The 20,670-nt window shown below is 43.4% G+C and overlaps 1 protein-coding gene across 1 annotated transcript in view; it reads right to left on the bottom strand.

The window, feature by feature from the left end:
• Positions 1-4,767: 4,767 nt before the first annotated feature.
• Positions 4,768-20,670, bottom strand: part of SMIM15 (small integral membrane protein 15) — a 22,620-nt gene continuing 6,717 nt past the window's right edge. Inside the window, exon 2 of the mRNA XM_018557945.1 lies at positions 4,768-5,283. Coding sequence (XP_018413447.1) covers positions 5,041-5,265 — 225 coding nt within the window. The 5' untranslated portion in view covers positions 5,266-5,283 and the 3' untranslated portion in view covers positions 4,768-5,040. The remainder of the gene's footprint in view (positions 5,284-20,670) is intronic.

Genomic DNA, 20,670 nt, shown 5'->3' with positions numbered 1-20,670 from the left:
AAGTATGAAAATCAGACACACACTGAGCACGCTCTATTCCCTGGAGCTAGCTGAAATTCTAATGTTTGTCCTGACCCCCAACTTTTCCCTTCCTTCCTATCTAGGCGACAAGAGTCAGACAAGGAAGTGATGAAAAATCTCCTGTGTGGACATAGGCAGTATTGAAAATCTGAACTCAAATCTCAACAGGAACACAACAAACATCTACAATCAGTCCTACACAGTCCCCACTATGTACACAATTACATTTAGAAAAAAAACATTGTAGCTGGAGTTGTTTTTGTTGGGATTTTATGTTTGTTTACATCCTGTCTGCATTATTTGCCTCTAACGAACAGAGACTGGCAGTATAGTCTAGCTGTGTACAAAGAGAAGTTTATGGGGAAAAAAAGATTGTCTACTTGTAAATGGATAAAGTATAATGCAAACATTATGGTAAAATAGAGGAGCTTGAAATTAGGTTAATTGAAGAGGACTTCGACATAGTGGGTATAGCGGAAACCTGGCTGGACAGCACGCATGACTGGGCTACTAATATAGAGGGGTATAACCTGTTTAGGAGGGACAGAGGTGGGAGAAGAGGGGAGGGTGTTTGCATTTACGTAAAAAATAATCTAAATGTGCATATAAGGGACGATATCACGTCAAATAATGGGGAAGACGTGGAAACTCTATGGCTGGAGCTAGATATGACGGACGCTAGCCGTAAACTTCTCGTGGGTATTTGCGATAAACCTCCAAATATAGGGGAAGAGGGAGAAGTCAATCTTCACTCACAGATAGGAATAGCTGGGAGAGAGGGCAATGTAGTCGTGATGGGTGACTTCAATTACCCAGACATCAATTGTGCCAATGGAACTTCGGGTTCGGCAAAGGCGGGGCGATTTCTAAACATGTTGCGCGACAATTTCATGGACCAGATGGTGGAGACTCCTACCAGAAAAAATGCCATCTTAGATCTAATTGTCACTAATAATGCAGAGTTAATCGAGGATATTGTAATTGGGGAGTCATTGGGTAATAGTGATCACAATGTGATTTACTTTTAATATTGAACACAGAAAAGGGAAGTGTACTGGAAGGACTAGAACCCTAAACTTCAGAAGGGCCAACTTTGATAAGCTGCGCAACCTAGTGAGGGAAATAAAATGGGAAAGCTTATTTCAAAACCTAAACACAGACCAGATGTGGGATTGTTTTAAAAACACACTACATACTGCTACTTCAAAGTGTATACCTTTAGGGAGCAAAAATAAAAGATCAAAGACTAAACCAATATGGTTTAATAAAACTGTAAAACAACACGTCAAGGACAAGAGAGCGACATTTATAAAATATAAGACGGAAGGGACGGCATTGGCGTTCCTTAACTACAAAGAATGTAACAAAAAATGCAAACTAGAAATCCGGGCAGCTAAAACTGAGTGCGAAAAGCATATCGCCGCAGATAGTAAAAAGAACCCCAAAAAATTTTACCAATATATTAACAGTAAAAAGGTGAGAAAGGAGCAGATAGGCCCAATAAAGGATGGAAGCGGGAAGCTAGTCACAAACGACAAGGAGAGGGCCGAGGCGCTGAACGCTTTTTTCTCCTCAGTATACACTCGGGAGGGAAACGGGTTTGACACACATGATAAAACTCCCAGTTTAACTCAAAATATACCCCAGTGGTTGACAGAAACCGGGATACAACAAAGACTTAAAATGCTCAATGCAAACAAAGCAGTGGGTCCGGATAACCTGCACCCCAAGGTACTTAAGGAATTAAGCCAGGTTATAACTAGACCATTAATCCTCATTTTTAAGGACTCCTTAATGACTGGTAGGATCCCCAGTGATTGGCGGAGGGCTACGGTAGTCCCAATATTCAAAAAGGGGGCAAGGTGCCAACCTGGGAACTATAGGCCGGTCAGTCTAACATCGGTAGTTTGTAAAATGCTAGAGGGCATAATAAAGGATTATCTGGTAGAATTTGTTCAGGAAAACGGGATAGTTAATGACAATCAGCACGGGTTCAGGAAAGACCGTTCCTGCCTAACTAACTTGCTAACTTTTTATGAGGGGGTAAGTAGAGATATGGACGGAGGTAAGCCGGTGGATGTGGTATATCTGGATTTCTCAAAGGCTTTTGATACGGTACCACACAAACGCTTGCTACACAAGCTGAGGGCTATGGGCATAGATGAGGTGGTGTGTACGTGGATAGAGAACTGGCTACGGGAACGTGTCCAGAGGGTATCTGTAAATGGCACCTTTTCAGACTGGGCTAGTGTAATGAGCGGTGTGCCTCAGGGTTCTGTGCTGGGTCCCATATTGTTCAACTTATTTATTAATGACATCGGGGAGGGTGTTAACAGCGATATTTCCGTGTTTGCGGATGACACCAAAATAGGGAGGGTAATAGACACGGACTTAGACACTATAACATTACAGGAGGACCTGGATAAAATAGGGGAGTGGGCATTAATGTGGCAGATGAGGTTTAATGTCGATAAATGCAAAGTAATGCACTTTGGAATTAAAAATAAACAAATGGGTTATACAATTATGGGTATGCCGCTGGGGAAGTCAGAAATGGAGAAGGATTTGGGGGTCATTGTAGACCACAAACTGAAAGGTAGTTTGCAGTGCCAGGCTGCTGTAAACAAAGCTAGCAGGGTCTTGTCCTGTATTAAAAAGGGGATGTATTGCAGGGACAAGTCTATAATTTTGCCACTTTATAGATCATTGGTTCGACCTCATCTGGAGTACGCGGTCCAGTTCTGGTCACCAGTACTAAGAAAAGATGTCCTTGAGTTGGAAAAAGTCCAGCGGAGGGCAACCAAACTAATTAGGGGTATGGAGGACCAGAGCTACAAGACAAGGCTACTAAATTTAAACATGTTCACACTAGAGGTGAGGATATTAAGGGGGGATATGATTTCCATGTACAAGATGTTCAATGGTGGTAGCAACATTAGCGATAAACTGTTTAAAATTAACTCCATTACAAAAACTAGAGGCCACCACCTAAAATTGGTGGAAAAAAAATTCCAGCACAAGGGGCGAAGGGGGTTCTTCACAGTAAGATCAGTTAGGGTCTGGAACTCACTGCCACAGGTGGTGATTTCAGCAAATAATGTGGAATTGTTCAAGAAACTTTTGGACGATTTCTTAAGGGACCGTAATATACAGGGGTACAGGTACTCCTAGAATGAGATCCTAATGGGTTGGACTTGATGGACTATTGTCTGTATTCAACCTCAAATACTATGTAACTATGTAGAGATGTGTACAGGATATATCTAAAGATCTTAAAAAGTGTTGCCCAAAACAGCCAGTTTGATTATCTTAAAGAAAACTGCACCTATAAAACATGTTGTTGGGAATAAACAGGCAAAATACGTATTGGCCATAAGAATATATGCCTTGTAGAAGAAATACCAGTTTAGAACTAGTGGACAGTCTGTCAAGTCCAAGCTCTTAGATGCCATGCCTCCATGCTCCCTTCACTGTGCCGGCCCATAGTGTGCAAGTACACCACACGGAAACAAATTGACAAGCTAACCCTACCATAAATAAAAGGTGTTTACCTACCTAAAATAGATGATACACATTTAATATAGAGACGTGTTGGTTTTAAACTGTTTTTATTTTTCATTACATTACTGTAAAATTGTTTACTCATCTCAGTTTTGCCGTTATGAAGTTGAAGTTGCTGGAGTGCATCGGATGACCATACCATCTGCACAGGGAGTTACTTGCTTGACCACCTGTCCTTTTAATGGTAGTAGTTCCTAAAGAGTATGATAGCACTTCTAAGAGGATTTCCAAGTAGCTGGGAATCAATAATGAAGTCATCATTTCCGCTGATCCCAGGCACCTTGTTCCTCAGTCCAATATAAATACCAATATCCTCCCCTTCGCAGTTTCTGTAATTGTATTTATGGGAGTGTTAGATGCCTGCATACCTGTCACACAATGCAGTTCCATCTGCTGACTCCTATAGCATCACACTAGTGATGTAGAGGTCAGAGGGGTGGGTCCAATCTATCCAATTCTGCATACCTGGCTTTATATTATAAGAACTTTATAATATAAAGCCAGGTATGCAGAATTGGATACAGCTGTTCCACACTATACATATAATACACTGTTCTGGAGTCTGGACATGTGATAATCAATTCTTATATATATATATATATATATACACATATATATATATACACTGTGGAGCAATTCATTTTCAAAGTTCACAAGCAAAGCACTGAAGTAGTCCAAGTCTGGTCTCTGTGCATCTTCCTTCCCCTCCTAAAATATCTGCTCTGTGTATACATTACAGATTACAAGGCTGCAGAGTTTCAGCTGGAAGAGGGAGCAGATTAAGCTCAGATGCTGAGACACCGACTTTCTGCTTCTACTGTAAATGTTTTGGGTGAGCTTCTCTACAGTTCCTTTGGCTACAGAGCTCAGTATGGGCTTGTTTTAGAATCTTGCTGAGAATCTGTCCATTGCCTCCAAAACCTATGTAGCTGGCTTCCTCTGGCCTAGGTCATGTTGGATTTGATGATATGGCTTTTGCTCTTATGATTACTTTGAAATGGCTGAATGAGTGAAAAATAATGAGGATCCAGCAACTAATACCACAGCCAACTGATGCCTAAGATCTTCCGAGTCTGGTAAATGCCTACCACTTGTTTACTAAACCAATCCTATGATGTAGAAAGTATATTCCCGTAGATACACACAGAACATCCTCTAAATTAATTACTGCCTACAAATGGAGAAGAGTAAGAACCCTTTTATGTATGCAAACTTTATGACAGAGAAAGCCAACGCAGCTGAACAGTAAACGCACAAGGAATTAAAAAAAAGACCATTAAATCATGTCATTAGTATTCAGGAGAAAAGATAACAGGATATTTCTGCAGTGACAAGTGTTTAAAACGCTGCTAAGAGTATCCAAATTGGTCAGACATTCCACAATCATTAGAAGAAAATAATATGTATAAAAAGCGTCTTAGTTTTTAAACAGTTTTTAATGTTGCCAGCCCGTTCCGCTCAATCTTTCTTTGTTCTCTTTGCTTTTGCAATGTTTTCTTGTCTTTTCTGCTTCTTCTTCTGTTCCCGCTCTTTGACCTCAATCATTTTAGCCAGCTTCCAGGAGAGCACTGCACTTGCGATGAAGAGCGGGGTGAGGGCCAGGATCACCGTTGTAAGGAAACCATATGGGTCCTTGGCAGCCCATTCTACTATGTACTCGGCCCAGGCCTTTATATCAATCATGTCTTCAGCAGAATGTCACTGGGGAGAAAGAGCAGAGACCTCAGATCTGCCGCATCACAAGGCACGGTTCAATCAGCATGCATTTTATATTTTTATCTCGAGGCAACAGAAAAATATATCTGTATACAGATTTACCCCGACAATAAAGTGAAAACTAAAATGATGCTTTTTATCATATACTTATATAGTGTATCCTAACCCAAAAAAATTAATATATTGCAGCTCATCCGTCCTTAGATTTGATCTGATCAGTAACACATTTCCTGTGCTAGCGTGACAACACTTAAGAGTTATTCACAAAAGGGTGAAGAGTTTGGAGAAGGCAGGAGAAGTGAACAATCTAGGACAACATAGCTGAACTGGAAAGTGAGCTGAATTGGAGAATTTTTCCATGCCAGCTATGTTGTCCTAGATTGTTCACTTCTCCTGCCTTCTCCAGACTCTTCACCCTTTTGTGAATAACCCTGCTAGTCACTGCACCCTATTTGTGGAGGCACAGCATTATGACCTAGGACTACAGAATACCTATACTCTATAACATAAGGAGGAAGGGTTCTGTAGTCCACAGAGTGAATTCCAGATAGCATTGTTTGAGACTTAAGTGCGACACTGTCAGCTCAGCTCACTTGCATTATGGCAGGATCAACAGACACGTACTGAACAGACATAACAAAAAGCGTTCAAGTAAATATTTAAAGCAGGGATGTCCAAACTCCGGCCTCCAGCTGTGGTGAAACTACAAATCCCATGAAGCTTCTCTCTCCGGGAGACAGGTCTGAGAATCTTGCAAACCCTCATGGGATTCGTAGTTCCACCACAGCTGGGGGGCCGCAGTTTGGACATCCCTGATTTAAAGGGAGCAAATAAGAGAAATACATTGCGTTTACACTTACATTTCGACACAGATTTTCAGTGGCTGATGGCTTATAAACAGAGCCGCAGCTTGTAGCACAAGAAAGTTTCTGCCCAATAGTGATGTCACCAATGTTAAAGCTGCGATGTATTTATGGTGTGGGGTTAATCTAGATTCAGGTTAATAGAATTTTTTTTCCCCCATTACCGTCAGTTTAACAAATTGTAACAACTCAATCAGCTCTGTTGTGCCTCTTTAGCTTGCACATAGTGCTCGGAGAATCCTTTGTAATGTATTATTTGTAAGGGGAGAGAGAGAGAGAGAGCGAGAGGACCCAAAGCTATTTATTCCTTTTCATTTGCAGAATAGGTTTAGTGATAGTATAATGACTAAAAGATCATAAGCTTCGATTTCGAAAGTTGATTAAAATACTACCTAGTGATCCTGCCATGAAGGAGGTTGTTCAGGCACTTCCTGTTTATGGGGGTGCCAAATGTCTCCCAGTGCTGCTCCTGTGTTGTTACCCTGTCACATGCAGCACTGGTGAAGATTACAAGCAGCCATGCTGACACACATCACACAAGCATTTCAGAAAGCCAGTCCAGAGCAACTATGTGTAGCCGATGCTAGAGTGCGTGCATTTACACAGGAAGTGTCTGAATAAAGGTTGGAGGAGAGCAGCAGAACAGATACAAAAAAATTAAAATGACGATGACTAAATGTCACCCAATTTAGGATCAGATACTCTTTGTGTAAAATATTTCTCCCCAGGAGTGGCAAGTGTGAGTTATTTTTGCTGAAACGTAGGCACAATATTTGCCACTGAAACTTGTACACCAAAAAAAGAAAAAGCTAATTTGAAGAAATCTACATATGTAGACTTTCAAGGCCAAACACTACAGGATCTTATTGAGAGTTTTGCCTCTGAAATCGTCCTTTCTGTTGTACAGGTAGCACATTATAATATTCCAAGGGATCAAAAGTACAGACAATATAAAAAAAATGTAGCTGACCCATTGTCATTGGTTGAATGAAACTTATATGGTATAAGCATGTAACAATAGCAGCCTACCCTATGCTGTGTTAACAGTCCTCTCGGTACAATACTACTAAGTAACGGTACAGTGATGAGGAACAAGGGTCTACCTCAAGTGATGTGCTGTACCAAGCATTAACTTAATTTACCTCCTATTCTTATTGCCTGCAGGAAAGCAATCAGGCTCTCGCTTTGCCTGCACAGTTACCATAGAAATGGCACAGTATGATACAGAAGGCATGCAGGTCTTAGCTAGACAAAAAAAAGAAGGAAGACAGTAGTAGCAGCAGGGCTCACACAATGGTGTAATGGTGCCACATCTGAATAGAAAGACACAATAGAGATAGAAAGGAAGAGAGAAAATAATAAAGTGCAGAGTCACAGCAACATGCGTTGGATAGATATATCTATATCCTGCATGGGCTTTTGTACTGTTCCGTTATCAGCTCATAAAGCTCTCCACAATAGTGAATGAAAGGTACCTAGAGATGCAATACACGTTCATCACACTAATGTGCCAGAAACGTTCACTAGTTAGCATGCCTCTAATCCATTCAGTGTGCACGTCTACGCCTTTTGCAGACACCTCAGGCTGACCCATTCAAACGAAGAGTCGATAACCCGGGATGTATCCACCCCAACAATTGATTCTTACCCCGAAATATCCAGCAGAGGGGTGTCAGGAAAGATCAGTAGTAGTTTACAGGAACACAACTGATGGTGATCATTTTATGATGATTATGTATTCCTTAAAGTGTATCTAAACTAGGGCTGGTAATGATTAAAATTTCGATTAATCACATTTTTTTAAAATCGATTATAAATGCACATACAGATCCAACTACATTGGCCTATACACATACAGCACAGCAATGAAGTAATAAAATGAACTTGGATCACTCTAATCCTGCACGTTATTAATCTCACGTGCCCCACTCAATATGGCCGCCGCTTGAGTGGGGCAACTCAGAATAATAACGTGCTGGATTAGTGTGATCCTAGTTAATTTTATTACTTCATTGCTGTGCTGTATGTGTATAGGCCAATGGCTTGGCTGGCGCTCGTGCAGAAAGTTTCTTGGGCAAACTCACCGGCCCAAGTGGCTCCGTCGGCTAACGAAGGGTGGGAGGAGTCCGGTGACGTCACGGATATCGACGTCACCGGCTCATCTCCCTTCGTTAGCCGTCACGGGACTCCTCCCCCCTTCCCTTCGTTAGCCGTCACGGACATCGACGTCACCAGACTCCTCCCCCCTTCCCTTCGTTAGCCAACGGAGCCACTTGGGGAAGGAGGGAGGAGTCCGGTGATGTCGGTGACGTCACCGGATCTCCAACGGGACTCCCGGAAGCCGGCGGAGAGGCGTTTTAATTAGCGATCAAAACAATTTTCATCGATCAAAAAGTTTAACGATTAATCGAGGAATTAATCCTTAATTTCCACAGCCCTAATCTAAACCCAAGAAAAAACATTTTATATATTACAGCTTAAGAGTCTTTTTATAACCCCCCCACCCCCCCCCAGAGTTTTTACTTTTATTTCTACCTGGTGATCCTGCCAGTAACACCTTGTCCTCAGGTGACAGTGTACTCTATAGATGGGGAAGCAGCAAGGTCACTATAGGACACAACTATGGAAAATCTCCCCCTCTTCTCTTTAGGTTCTGTAGTCTTCAGAACAGATGTCACAAAAATCTGGAATCTCTACTGGACCAAAATGGGCCGAATGAGAGAGATGATTTTTGGGGTTTTCATATCCTTTATTAGCTTTGTATTGGTATGTGCAATAGCACATCATCAGGAATGGAGGATTGACAGCATAGACTTCCCTTTGCTTGGTTACAAATCCAAACTGCCTAGGACTTCCAATCTTCCACATGGCACTTAAAGCCCACCTCTAGGCAAATTTGGGTGCCTTAGTAGCCAATTACCAAGCACCCGAACTGCCACATAAGAGGAAGAGTAGAGAGTTACCTGCTCCCACATACATGGAAGTATGCATTTTTTTACCACCAGTGGTAGAGCAGCAAAGTTGCTGGTGGGGCTGCTATTAAAGTGAACCTGTTGCTTTACCCTGCATGGACAAAGGGCAGCAAATAAACTCTTATCGTGATGCTGTCCAAAACGGAAAAAAAAAAAAAGGAAAAATAAAAATAAAAAACAGCGTCCAGAAACATGATACTAATGACTTGCCTCCACAATAATAATGGTAATAATAAATTAGGCATCATCATATCTGCTCAGTCCATCACAAACACAGACTGGATTTATATTAGTGCAAGCAGAAGCTTTTTCCAACACAAACACTATTCTGCCTTCCTATGAAACTATGCGATCCCACACAGTGTGCAGTAATTGCAGCAAAACAAAGGATTTAATAAGCAAACATCCCTCCCTCACTACTAGAAAATGATTCAAACAATGCCCAATACCAATGAAAAAAAGAGGGGATGCTCAGCTGTTGGCCAGACAGGAGGCATGTCAACAATGTCCCAATCCACCCTGTACACAAATTCCATACAGCACCAAAAGGTAGACAGGGCGCTCGGCCTACAGTGGCACCGTGCAAAACTAAATACAAAATAATTGCCAGCACATCAGGTTCCAGTATAAGGATTTTACTGGAGTTTCATAAACCAACGTAACATTTTCACACAAAGCTCTCCTTTCTCAAGGTGAGATACAGAATGACTACTACTAAAAATGTGCTTCTTAATCAAATCATTAAGGGATACAGGGTCAGAAAGATTCTGGGACAACTGGGTTATATTGCTGCCTACAGGCAATGGCAAACCAAAGTTGTTAGTCATCCAGGTAGAACTACTTCCATCATGCTTGTTTTATGCTAGTGTCTTAGGAGAATGGGAGTCCTATTCCTCCGGGTAAAGCAAACCCTTTCTACTGGTCGTTTCTGATTAAATCAATCTCTTTTATGTTTACTTAATCTGCCGCATTTACTGCAGAGCCAAGAGAGCCGTTTTAACCCCTTCGTGACTGACGACGTACAGTGTACGTCGCCAGCATCGGGGCTGTTTAAACATAAAAAAAAATTTAAAAGTCCCCCGCCCCCGCGCGTCGCCACGCAAACATGCGTTGGCTGCGCCTACGTATGAAAACGAAGAACGCGCTACACATGTTGGGTATCGCCGCGCACGCCGGAGTGAGAGCAATAATTCTAGGGCCAGTATTTTGGGGTATCTCTAAATTGATGACCTGTGGGGGCTTTTAAAGCGTCTATGGACTTTTTGGGGTACTGGGGTTTTTCGCCGTTTTACGGATGCACGCAATTTGTAACCTGGGCATGTTGGGTATCGTTTTACTCGTTGTAACCTCATCTTTTATATTTCATTTAAAAAATGGGTATTTTGTTGTGTTTTGGGGCATTTAATTACATTTTTCACTAAATATTGGGGTTTAAAAAGGAGTTGCGCTAATATTGCGCAACATAAAAATTTGCAACTACCACCATTTTATTCTATAGGGTCTTGGCATTCAGAAAATATATAATGTTGGGGGGTTTTAAGTAATTTTCAGGCCTAAAATTTGGAATATAACATGGGTACAAAAAATGAAAAAAAGGCCTCAGTCATGAAGGGGTTAAGGAGTTTCCCAGATCAGCTTATCTGGGAATAGCCTTGGAGGCTTTACTGTGCATGTGATGCACTGCCTCCTATGTTGCCTGCACACACCTTCATGGCCCTTCCCATCTAGGATGCCTGCCAAGGTCTCCCTGCTGCTGTCTTACAATTACAAGGTCACAAATGGACCTATAACCTACCATGCTCCTGTAGTTGATGCGAGTACCACCTTGTGGGAAGCTGCACACTTGCATGATTGCAGTATATCAAAATACAGGCACAGAGGAAGAAGTCCTTTGGGCCCTCCCAGCTCCTGATCCACAAACAGCTCTGGGGCTTGCAGCATCCCTGCCCAAGGGCTTGATGTCAACAGCCTAGACAATTGATCCCCTCAGATTGCCGCAGCATCCCGAATGAGAAAGGCTGCTCTATATCCAAGACCAAGTCTGAAACTCAGTTTCACCGCAAGCCTCTCAAACACAATAAGGGGACACCTCAACTTCTCGAAGTTGGGGAGAATTGTCTGCTTCCATCTCAGATGAATGGGTAAAAAAATGTGGTGCCCACAAAGCGGAATTTCAAACTCTCCCTTCGGCCCACTTTACGTGTTCAAGTCTTACAACATTCCTAAACTCTTCTTTTGGGGAGTCATAGCCTTGGTTCTGGAAAACAAAAGTTTTAATGGTTTTTACTCAAACCTGTTCACTGTCTCCAAAGCAAGAGGGGGTATTCACCTAACTTTGGATCTAAAGGTGTTCGATGTCTTCATTCCCTTTGGTCTGTCCACTGCATCTGGGGTCTTTACCAAGGTGCTCACCCCTGTACTTGCTCTGCTTCAATCATAGTGCAGTCTCTATGTCCATTAAACTTTTTCAGACTCTAGAGGTTTGGTTGGGTCCTAAACCTTCAGAAGTCAAAGTTGGAACTGATTCATCTCTTAGTATATCTAGGGCTCCTTCCAGATAATGCTAGGGTTTTATTCGTCCATAAGACAAACCCCCTTACTTTGCTTCCATGTTTGGACTCTGCAGTCCAGGAGCTGCCAATTGCTCTACTTTTCCACGAGGGTTCTCAGCTTGATGGTTTCCTCCTTCAAGGCAGTTCCATTTGCCTAATTCCACTCCAAACTGTTGCAACTCACCATCCTGGCTGCGTGGGACAAGAATGCACATTCTCTGGACCACAGGATGTACTTGACCCAGGACGAGGTTATCCCTGTCCTAGTGGCTACGAAATCCAGCCCTGGAGTCAGGGAAATCCTACCTTTTGCTTGTCTGGAAGATTCTTACAATGAATGCCTGCCCGACAGGTTGGGCAGAAGTCCTGGACATCTTATTGGTGCAGGGAACTTGGTCACCAGAGGAAGTCCTTCTACCAATAAACATACTGCACCTCTTATTTGCAAGGTCATCTGACCCGGATTTAGTCATACAATGCCACAGTAGTTGCGTACATCAATGTTTTGACTCCAGGGAATGGTCTGTTTACCCAGGAGGGGTTTCAAGACCTCTGTTGCAGCTGGGGAATAACAGACGCGGACTTCCTGGCTTCCAGATTCTGCAACAAACTGATCAAGTTTGTCTCTAGGTCCAGGAATCCTCTAGCCAAGGCCATTGATCCTCTAGTTACTTTATGGGACCAGTTCAAACTGATCTACACATATTCTTTAATGAAAGTCATCGAACCGAACTGGCCCAGGCAGATGTAATATTTAGACCTCGATTAAAGGAGAACTATGAGGTGAATGCTTTTCACTCACCTCATAGTTCTAGCCGACCTGTGACAATGAGTCACAGGTCGGCTCAGTTCGCTCACCTCTCGATCCCGTCACAGCCCTCTGCCGTGACAGGGGAGGGGCTGGAATCCCCGCTCCGATCCGCCAGAGCTGACTGGCGGATCGGACGGGGGAGGGTCCAGCTGGCTCTGCCTCTAGATAGGCAGAGCCAGCTGTCACTCACGCAGCTGGGTGGATCCAGACATAATTGTCGGGATCTGCTTCAGCGTCAGCAGCAGCTCACGGTATACTGAGCTTAGGGTGACGGGAGGACGCTAGTTTGTGTCCTCCCGTTACCCTAAGGAGAACTATGGGGAAAAGCCTTAACCTCATAGTTCTCCTTTAACTACCCTGCTTCATGATCGCTGGCTTTAGTAGCACAGCTAAAGCCCAGTTCCTAAAATATAGGGGCCTCTCTCTTTCCGTTATTCAAGGTAAGGAAATTCCATCCCAGGACATATGGGACACATGCTGACATTTCTCCAGTCTAGTTGGAATCAACATGTGGCCTTGAGTACTATCAAAGGTCAGATATATGCTCTCACGACTTTTTAAAACACTGCTTGTCTCTCATTTGATAAAAAGCCTCTGTACAGGGGTGTCGCTCCCATAGCTCCACTTGTGACTCCGTGGGATTTCAACTTGGTTCTGCTGGCTGTTCAAGTATCACCCTTTAAATCAATCAGATATTCTTCTGTCTACATTCACTCATAAAGTAGCCTTCCTAATTGCCATCACCTCCGCGAGGAGCGTTTCTAATTTAGCAGCTTTGTCTTGCAAAGAACCCTCTCCAGAGCTACACAGTGACAAAGTTGTCTTGAGGCCTAGTTGCTTTCTTCCTTTCACTTTAACCAGGACATTTTACGTGCATTTCTCATTTATCTCTCAGCTATGGTTTCTTTCAGATTGATGGCTCTTCGTCATTCATGATGGTCCCTGTAAGTGAGTACCTGTCTCATGTTCCACCTTGTCTAGGTGGCTTAGGCAGCTCATTATTCAAACCTATATGCTTAAGCACAAGGTTCAACCCTCTACTAAAAGGTGCACTCGACTAGATCAATAAGTTCCCTTTTGGGCTTTTTAGTATCAGACAACTGTTTTTCAGTGTTGAAAGACTGCCACCTGGTCTTCTGTTCACATGTTCAACAAGTTTAACCAGGTGGATGTTCAGGACTCCTCTGAAAGCAGCTCTGTGAACTTCAACTAGCCCCAGTGTTCACATTTGGGACTGTTAGTGTTTTGTTTGCCGTGTTGCCCACCACTCATTTGGATGGCTTTAGATTATCCCCATGGTCTCAGAATCCTTCAGACCCTGTGCCCCTAATTAACTCCAAGAAAAGGTTTTTACAGTAATTAAACAAAAAAACATGTTTTGTCTGTGTCATTGAAGAGATTTCCTGTCCTGATCGGAAGTGGTTTGAACACCCCCCCCGTAGGGACACAGTAATAAAAACCTAAGAGGGGCTGTAACCCTCTCTTGCTCTAGACAAAATGCAATTTTACCTTTTGGATGGAGTTCAGCTTTAAAGTCTATTCTAGTAGTGTGGTTCTGTATGGTGTATGTTACCGTGGTAGTGCTCTGGTGTTCAGTTGCAGAAGGGTCAGAGATGTTCTGGAAGATACTGTGCAGGCAAACTAAGTGATGCAAGTCTTCTCACCCACTTTTAGCAGTGCTTTCTCACTCCATAAGATACCTAACCCTTCTGCAAAGCAAAGAGGTGGCGAGTTGTGCTTGTTATGTGGTCACTCTCACAATTTGGTGCACATTTACAGCCTAGTCACAACATAAAGAGAAATATAAATCATTTTTTTTTAGCCAGGAAGGGAGTACATTTCCAGGGATGCTACGAATACCTGACTATGCAGAAATGGTCACATTTATTGTATTTATGAAGAACGGTATGAATAAGTATATGGGTATAAAAGAAATGTCTTTAGCAGATGTTTGAAATGATAACCAAATAGAAGGTCCCTTAAATCTTTTTCAAGAAGTACAATTCTGGTCAACAAAAAGTTTTATTTATAGTCCCTTCCCTGCTGCGAGCCATAAATTAACCTTTTGCTGAAGAAAAACTAAATTAAATAAAGTAAAGCTTCTGGAAGTCATACAGACCATGGTGCCAGATTATACCTACAAAGTGAAAGACCCCTCCTGTTTTGGCTGACCCCCCCCCCCAGAACTGCCTGGTTTTGAGTTTGGGGAAAATAGACACACAGGGGGTGATTTACTAACCTAAAACACACACACACAGCAGGTGTGTGTGATTTTCACACAGCAAAACGTATTTATCAACCAAAAAGTCTCTAAAAGCATATTTCCACTAATGCCATATATGGAAAAATCATGCACATGATGCATATATAATGCTGCTTCACAGTTTAGACAAAAATGGTTAGCTCATGCATTTACATTCCTGCATTCATCAACGCAAGCAACATAACATAGAGCTAATTTACACCACATTACCTTGCAATTCATTGCAGGGCTTTGCACAACACACCTGCTGGGTGTGTACACACTACAAAGGTGTTTCGATTCCTCCCATAGATCATGCTGGGAGGGAACACACTACAGAGGTGTATACACGTTCGTGGTGTATTTAAAAGGTTAGTAAATCAACCCCACACACTCCTTACTAATACCAGAATGCTGTACTGAGCAAGCTATCATCAGCACAAGAGATGGGGGGAGAGTTACTACAGCTCTAGACAGACTTCAACCTACGGAAAGTCTGTATTTCAAACTTCAATTTCAGCAAGTTCTGGTGGCACATAGATGAGACAGCTGTCACTCTGAAGGTGTTACATGGGACCTTATGGCGCCTACTACACCCCAGCAGGTTTAGTGTACTTTCTTTGTACATAGGTTTACAAGCTGTTTAACTCTCGAAGTACTCCAACTATAAGCTATTAACAATTCTCTCAACTCCTGAAGCTGGAAGGCCTACTAATATGCTAATGAGCCAATCTCCTAAACCAGACACCCAGACAAAATCCTTGTTTGCGTCTAACTGCTTTAACGGGAAAACGTAACAGTTTTCTGGGCAATTTCTATTTGAAGGTTATACATGCTCACACTAGTTTACTATTTATATAAAATCTGTATTTAAAACACCCAATGCACGGTGTATCCACATTAATAGGTTTTCTAAAGTGAAAGTACTGCAGTTCCTTTTACCATTCAAATGGTCACTAATTGAAGGTCTTTATGGAGAAACATTCATATGCAATACGCATATACATACAAACACACAGACACTGAGGGTAAATGGAAGCCATGTTGTGCTCATGCCTACCATGGAAAACCAGTGGCTATATGCAACTCCCAAGTCTTTTAAAAGTGTTATGACTGGGGTGTGAACAGCGCTTAGAGCCTATTTCAACTGGTCCATTGCAGTGCATTTAACACATGCACGTTATGTCATTCATTAATGCAGTCTATTCATTGGAATGGGTCCTCGAACGCACCACAACGGATCTAAAAATCTCACTTGCCGCATTTTTTGTATCACAGAACCCAGCAACGCATGGGAGTGCGATACCATGCAGTCTGGTGCACTGCAACATAGGTGCATTAGGGTTACCAGCAAGTTACTTAATTTCCTAAAAATTGTGACAACCTGGGGTGTCTACAAAAATGTCATTTTTGGGGGGTTTTCATATTGGCATTTTTAAACAAGAATGAATGAAAACAGGTTTAATTTTCCAAACAGCGCTGAAAAAATGGCAAGGTAATGAGGGGGTATTACAGGCTGGTTGTCAAGTGGTCAAAGGAGCTGATGGCTGCATGAAAAAATGCCCCAATTTGGGGCACATTCCACCCCCCCAGTCATGACCGTAGAACAGCTTGTACAGAGGTTCACTTTAAAATATGTAACACTAAAAATCCATTATGTCCACTAAGTAGCTAAATAAAATAAGAGTTTGTTACATTACAGTAAAATGTTAGACGTGTTATATATTATTAGTTCAATTGCCAGATAATAGTAGCAAAAAAAGTTTTGGTTTTAGATTTCTCCCCAAGAAGGCATCTACAGTCATTGAGGAAATAATCATACATTAAAAAGATCCTAATCAAATAATATTTTCTATGTTTCTTTATTCCACTTATTTTGCCCTTATATTGCACTGCGTGCCTAGCTCAATGCAAAAAAAAAAAAGAAGAGGTTAATGCACTCGCAGCTTTAAACCCGACCTCCTACAAAAACTAATACATTTTGTTTGGTTTTGAAGAACTAGGCCAACAAAGATAAACTTCATCTGCCAAAGAAAGCCTCGTATTGCTTATTTTACAAGAAAAAAAAATTTAAAGACTGGACTGCAATTTATCCCTCCACTTCTCTGTACATCATGAAGCTTAAGTCATTTCTGTCATGCATTAAAAAAAGCCATAATTTTCTAATTACATGTAGACGTCTAATTTCTTTAATCCCATAATCCCTTTTTATAAATTCACAAAAGACAGCCCCTTTCAATTAACTTGTGTCGTTTTTAATATTAACATCACCCACACCTGTATTATGGATTATGCCCATTAACACATTTTGTCTAATAAACTCAATGGACTAGATTAAAAGCATTGTAAGAGTCTCTTTGAAGTCACCTAGCAATCGCCTGTTCCAAGCTGAAACTGACAGGTTTGTTTTTTTTTTAAGACTAATTGCCGTCGACATTTATTTATTAATTTTTGAATTCTAGAAATCTGAAGTTTTAAAGTCTTTTTATAGTGTTAAGGTGCCCACACACCTTACAATTTATCTGCAGATTTTCTGTGGCCAGATGGAAAAGGTGCAACAGATTCCTCCATCTACATTAAACTGTGTGGATGGAGTAATCTCCACCTGGGCCAATCTGTTGCACTTTTTCCATCTGACCACAGAAAATCTGCAGATAAATTGTAAGGTGTGTGGGTACCCTTACGTAGATTTACAAGTAAATCATCTAATGCCTGTTAATAAATGAAGAACAAAAAGATTGTTATTAAGTTTACTTTGTAACATTAACTTGCTTATTATATATGCAGGCGGTGCTTCCTCCTTGCAGGCTCCTCACGGCTCCCTGCAGGGATTCCCCCCCCCCTCCCCTGTCCGATCCTCCAGCGCTGACTGGCGGAACAGACGGGGGATGGGGCGGGTACAGCTGGCTCTGCCTCTAGATAGGCAGTGCCAGCTGTCAATCCCGCACCTGGGTGGATCTCGGCAGTAAAGTGGAGATCCGTCCCGGCTGCGGCAGTCTCAGTATACCACGAGCTGTAGCTCGCGGTATACTGAGCTTTGGGTGGCGGGAGGACGCTAGATTGTGCCCTCCCGTGACCCTTAGGAGAACTATGGGAAAAAGCCCTGACCCCATAGTTCTTTAAATTTTCCATCCTGCTCCTTTGACTTTTTTTCTGTCTCTATGGTTGAAATCGGTCATCAAATTTCACCCAGTCAACTAATAGAAAGTCGGGGGGGCGTGTCCTGCTCATGGCGGAGTAAGACGTGTGATACACGAGCTCCGTGGCTACCTCCACCTTAACGACGAACCAGACGATTTATACCACCCGGGCAGACCCCACCAGATGACATCTAAACGCAGAAGAGGGCGCTTCATCATCCCAGTCCGGGACCCCCTCTCTACAGCAATATTTCACCTCCTCGAGATACCAAACCCGAGGCCGCGCTCCCGTCATCATGGAGCCCGATCCTCATCTCCCGCGCACACCACGAGGCCGGAGGCACTCTCACTCCCCAACGCCCAGGGGGACCCCGACCGGTCTTCGCTCACCTCGTCCTTACGACTTGGACTCAGCAGACACGGACCCATATCCGTCCGGTGACCGGCCGACGGACATACCCCCAGAATTTCGGGCCCTGCTGAAATACCTGCCGACCAAAGAGGATTTTGCGGCCCCGGTCACTCGAGTGGAAGCGGCACTCCAACGGGACCTCCGTAAGGTGAGGCAAGAGGTGCAAGCGGTATCCACAGAGGTGGCTTCGGTGTCCGCCGCATACACGCAGATGGATGCCCGAGTCCAGGAGCTGGAGCGGCAACGTCCCCATCTCGCGATGCTCCAACTCCGCATGGAGGACCTAGAGGACCGTAATCGACGGCAGAATGTACGGATCAGAGGCCTGCCGGAGGCGACCTCTCCATCTGACCTCCGGCCCACTGTGCAAGGTGTGTTTAGCTCCTTACTTACGGACATGTCCCCAGAGGCTGTTCTACTGGACAGAGTACACCGCACACTCGGCCCCCCATCCACGGACATGTCCCGCCCGAGAGACATTGTCTGTCGGCTGCAGAGTTACCCAGTGAAGGAGGAGATACTGCGCCAAGCGTGGCTGAAACGACCGGTGGAACTGGACGGGGCAGGCTTACAAATACTCCCAGATCTCTCCCGCAACACACTAAGAGGCCGGACCATGTTGCGTCCTCTTCTCTCAGCGATCCTACAAGCCGGAGCCTCCTATAGGTGGGGGTACCCTATCCGCCTACATGTGCGCAGAGGAGGAACCTCATTCACGGTCCGCACGCTTGAGGACGTACCGGCCCTCTGTGACATGCTCCAGATCCCACTGATCCATCTCCCGGACTGGTTGACCTACCTCACGGATGAACAACCGACGGCTCAGAAACCCAGTCGGAACCGGCGGGCCCGCCGAGATTCCTCTACTGCTTCACCCGACCGACGCCCAGCGCCACCACGCGGTCCAGTGGAGCCTTGATAGGGCTGCGGATAGATTTGCTTTCCCACCGTTGCACTCCCCGGAGAAGACTGTATTCCTGCCCCACTGACTCACCCGAAACATCGCCTCTCTGGACCCATCAAGGGGACTCTTTCGATTCGGCCCGGAGACCCCCGATAGGCCCGACCCCCCCTACTTGCGGACTACAGGCCTCCGGCGTCGCGCCGAAGAGCCAGTATCCTTTAAATGCCGAGCTCACGGGGATCCTGTACATGTTGCCTATCCGCCAATAAAGAATTTATAAAAAAAAAAAAAACTAATAGAAAGTCAAAGGAACGTTCTTTTGTACAAAATGTTCTTTAAAAAAAAAATCTAAGCAGTGTATGGCCAGCTTTAGGCCCCATTGACACCAAGGCGGTAGCGGTTCAGTGCGATTTTTGAAAGGGCGTTTTTAATCGGGTTTCAGCGCTGAAACGCAATATAAAAATGCACTGATCAGCGCGTTTCCATTGAAATCTATATGAAAAACGCGCTAAGCATAGTTAAAAAAGTAGCTCAGGGAGCAGTTTGGGCAGCAAGCAGAATTAAACACCCGATTGTGCGTGTTTGCATGAACAGGCCCCATAGGAATAAATGTGTTTTTTTACTGTTGGCGGTACAGCACGGAAAAATCTGCGCAAATTAACCGCCCTGGTGTGAACGGGGCCTTAGATCCAATTCACAGTATTTATTGCAGTAACACAGCATGTTATCATGAATCAAGGTGCACTGCAATACCACGTATGAACTGCTTTTAGTTGCTCTCCATTGGTAAATAATCAATTGGAAGCATTTTTAAAAACTAGCTGATCCTGCCAGAAACCTTGTGAGCTGAACTTCCTTGTTCCCAGCAATCTCTTATGGACTACAAAACATTGCCTGCGTTCCGTTCCACTGCAAACGCAAAAAATAGAGCATGACCTGAAAAGACATACAGTGAAGAAAAAAAATGTACAGTAGCGAGTGGAAGATTTAGAATCTCCATTAAGATGTGTGTGTCTGTGTGGGGGATTATCCCTCACTTCTTGTCCATGCTGATGCCAAACAGGACAAAAGCAGAGAAAACTCCTCTTTGTGCTCACACCATTTAAAACTCTGTTGCCACAAAAAAAAATGTAGTAGTTGGAACCAAAGCGTGCCGAGGGCGAGCAGGCATCTGCCATTCCCAGACATGCGTCAGGTGCTCAGCATTTGTCGTCAGGCGTAACACTTCAAGAGAGCAAAGATCCAAGGCATAGGCGGCACGACAGGTTTCAAACATTTTTAACTTTTAACAATCACTCTAAAATCTAACAATAAAAATCAGACATTATTTTAGGCCTGAGAAGTTCTAACCCGCTCTAGTCAGAACTTTAAAAGATTGTCTGGAGTCGGGCTTTAGTGAGCTTTTGGAGTTTGGTTTCTTACTACAGAGGAATGCATCAGTTCTTTTTCAGAGACTTTTATAAATGGACTCAATAT

This window comes from Nanorana parkeri, unplaced genomic scaffold, assembly GCF_000935625.1.
Source record: "Nanorana parkeri isolate BGI_ZX_2015 unplaced genomic scaffold, ASM93562v1 scaffold312, whole genome shotgun sequence".
In the NCBI taxonomy this organism is placed as follows: domain Eukaryota; kingdom Metazoa; phylum Chordata; class Amphibia; order Anura; family Dicroglossidae; genus Nanorana; species Nanorana parkeri.
This window is presented reverse-complemented; position numbering and strand designations above follow the sequence as displayed.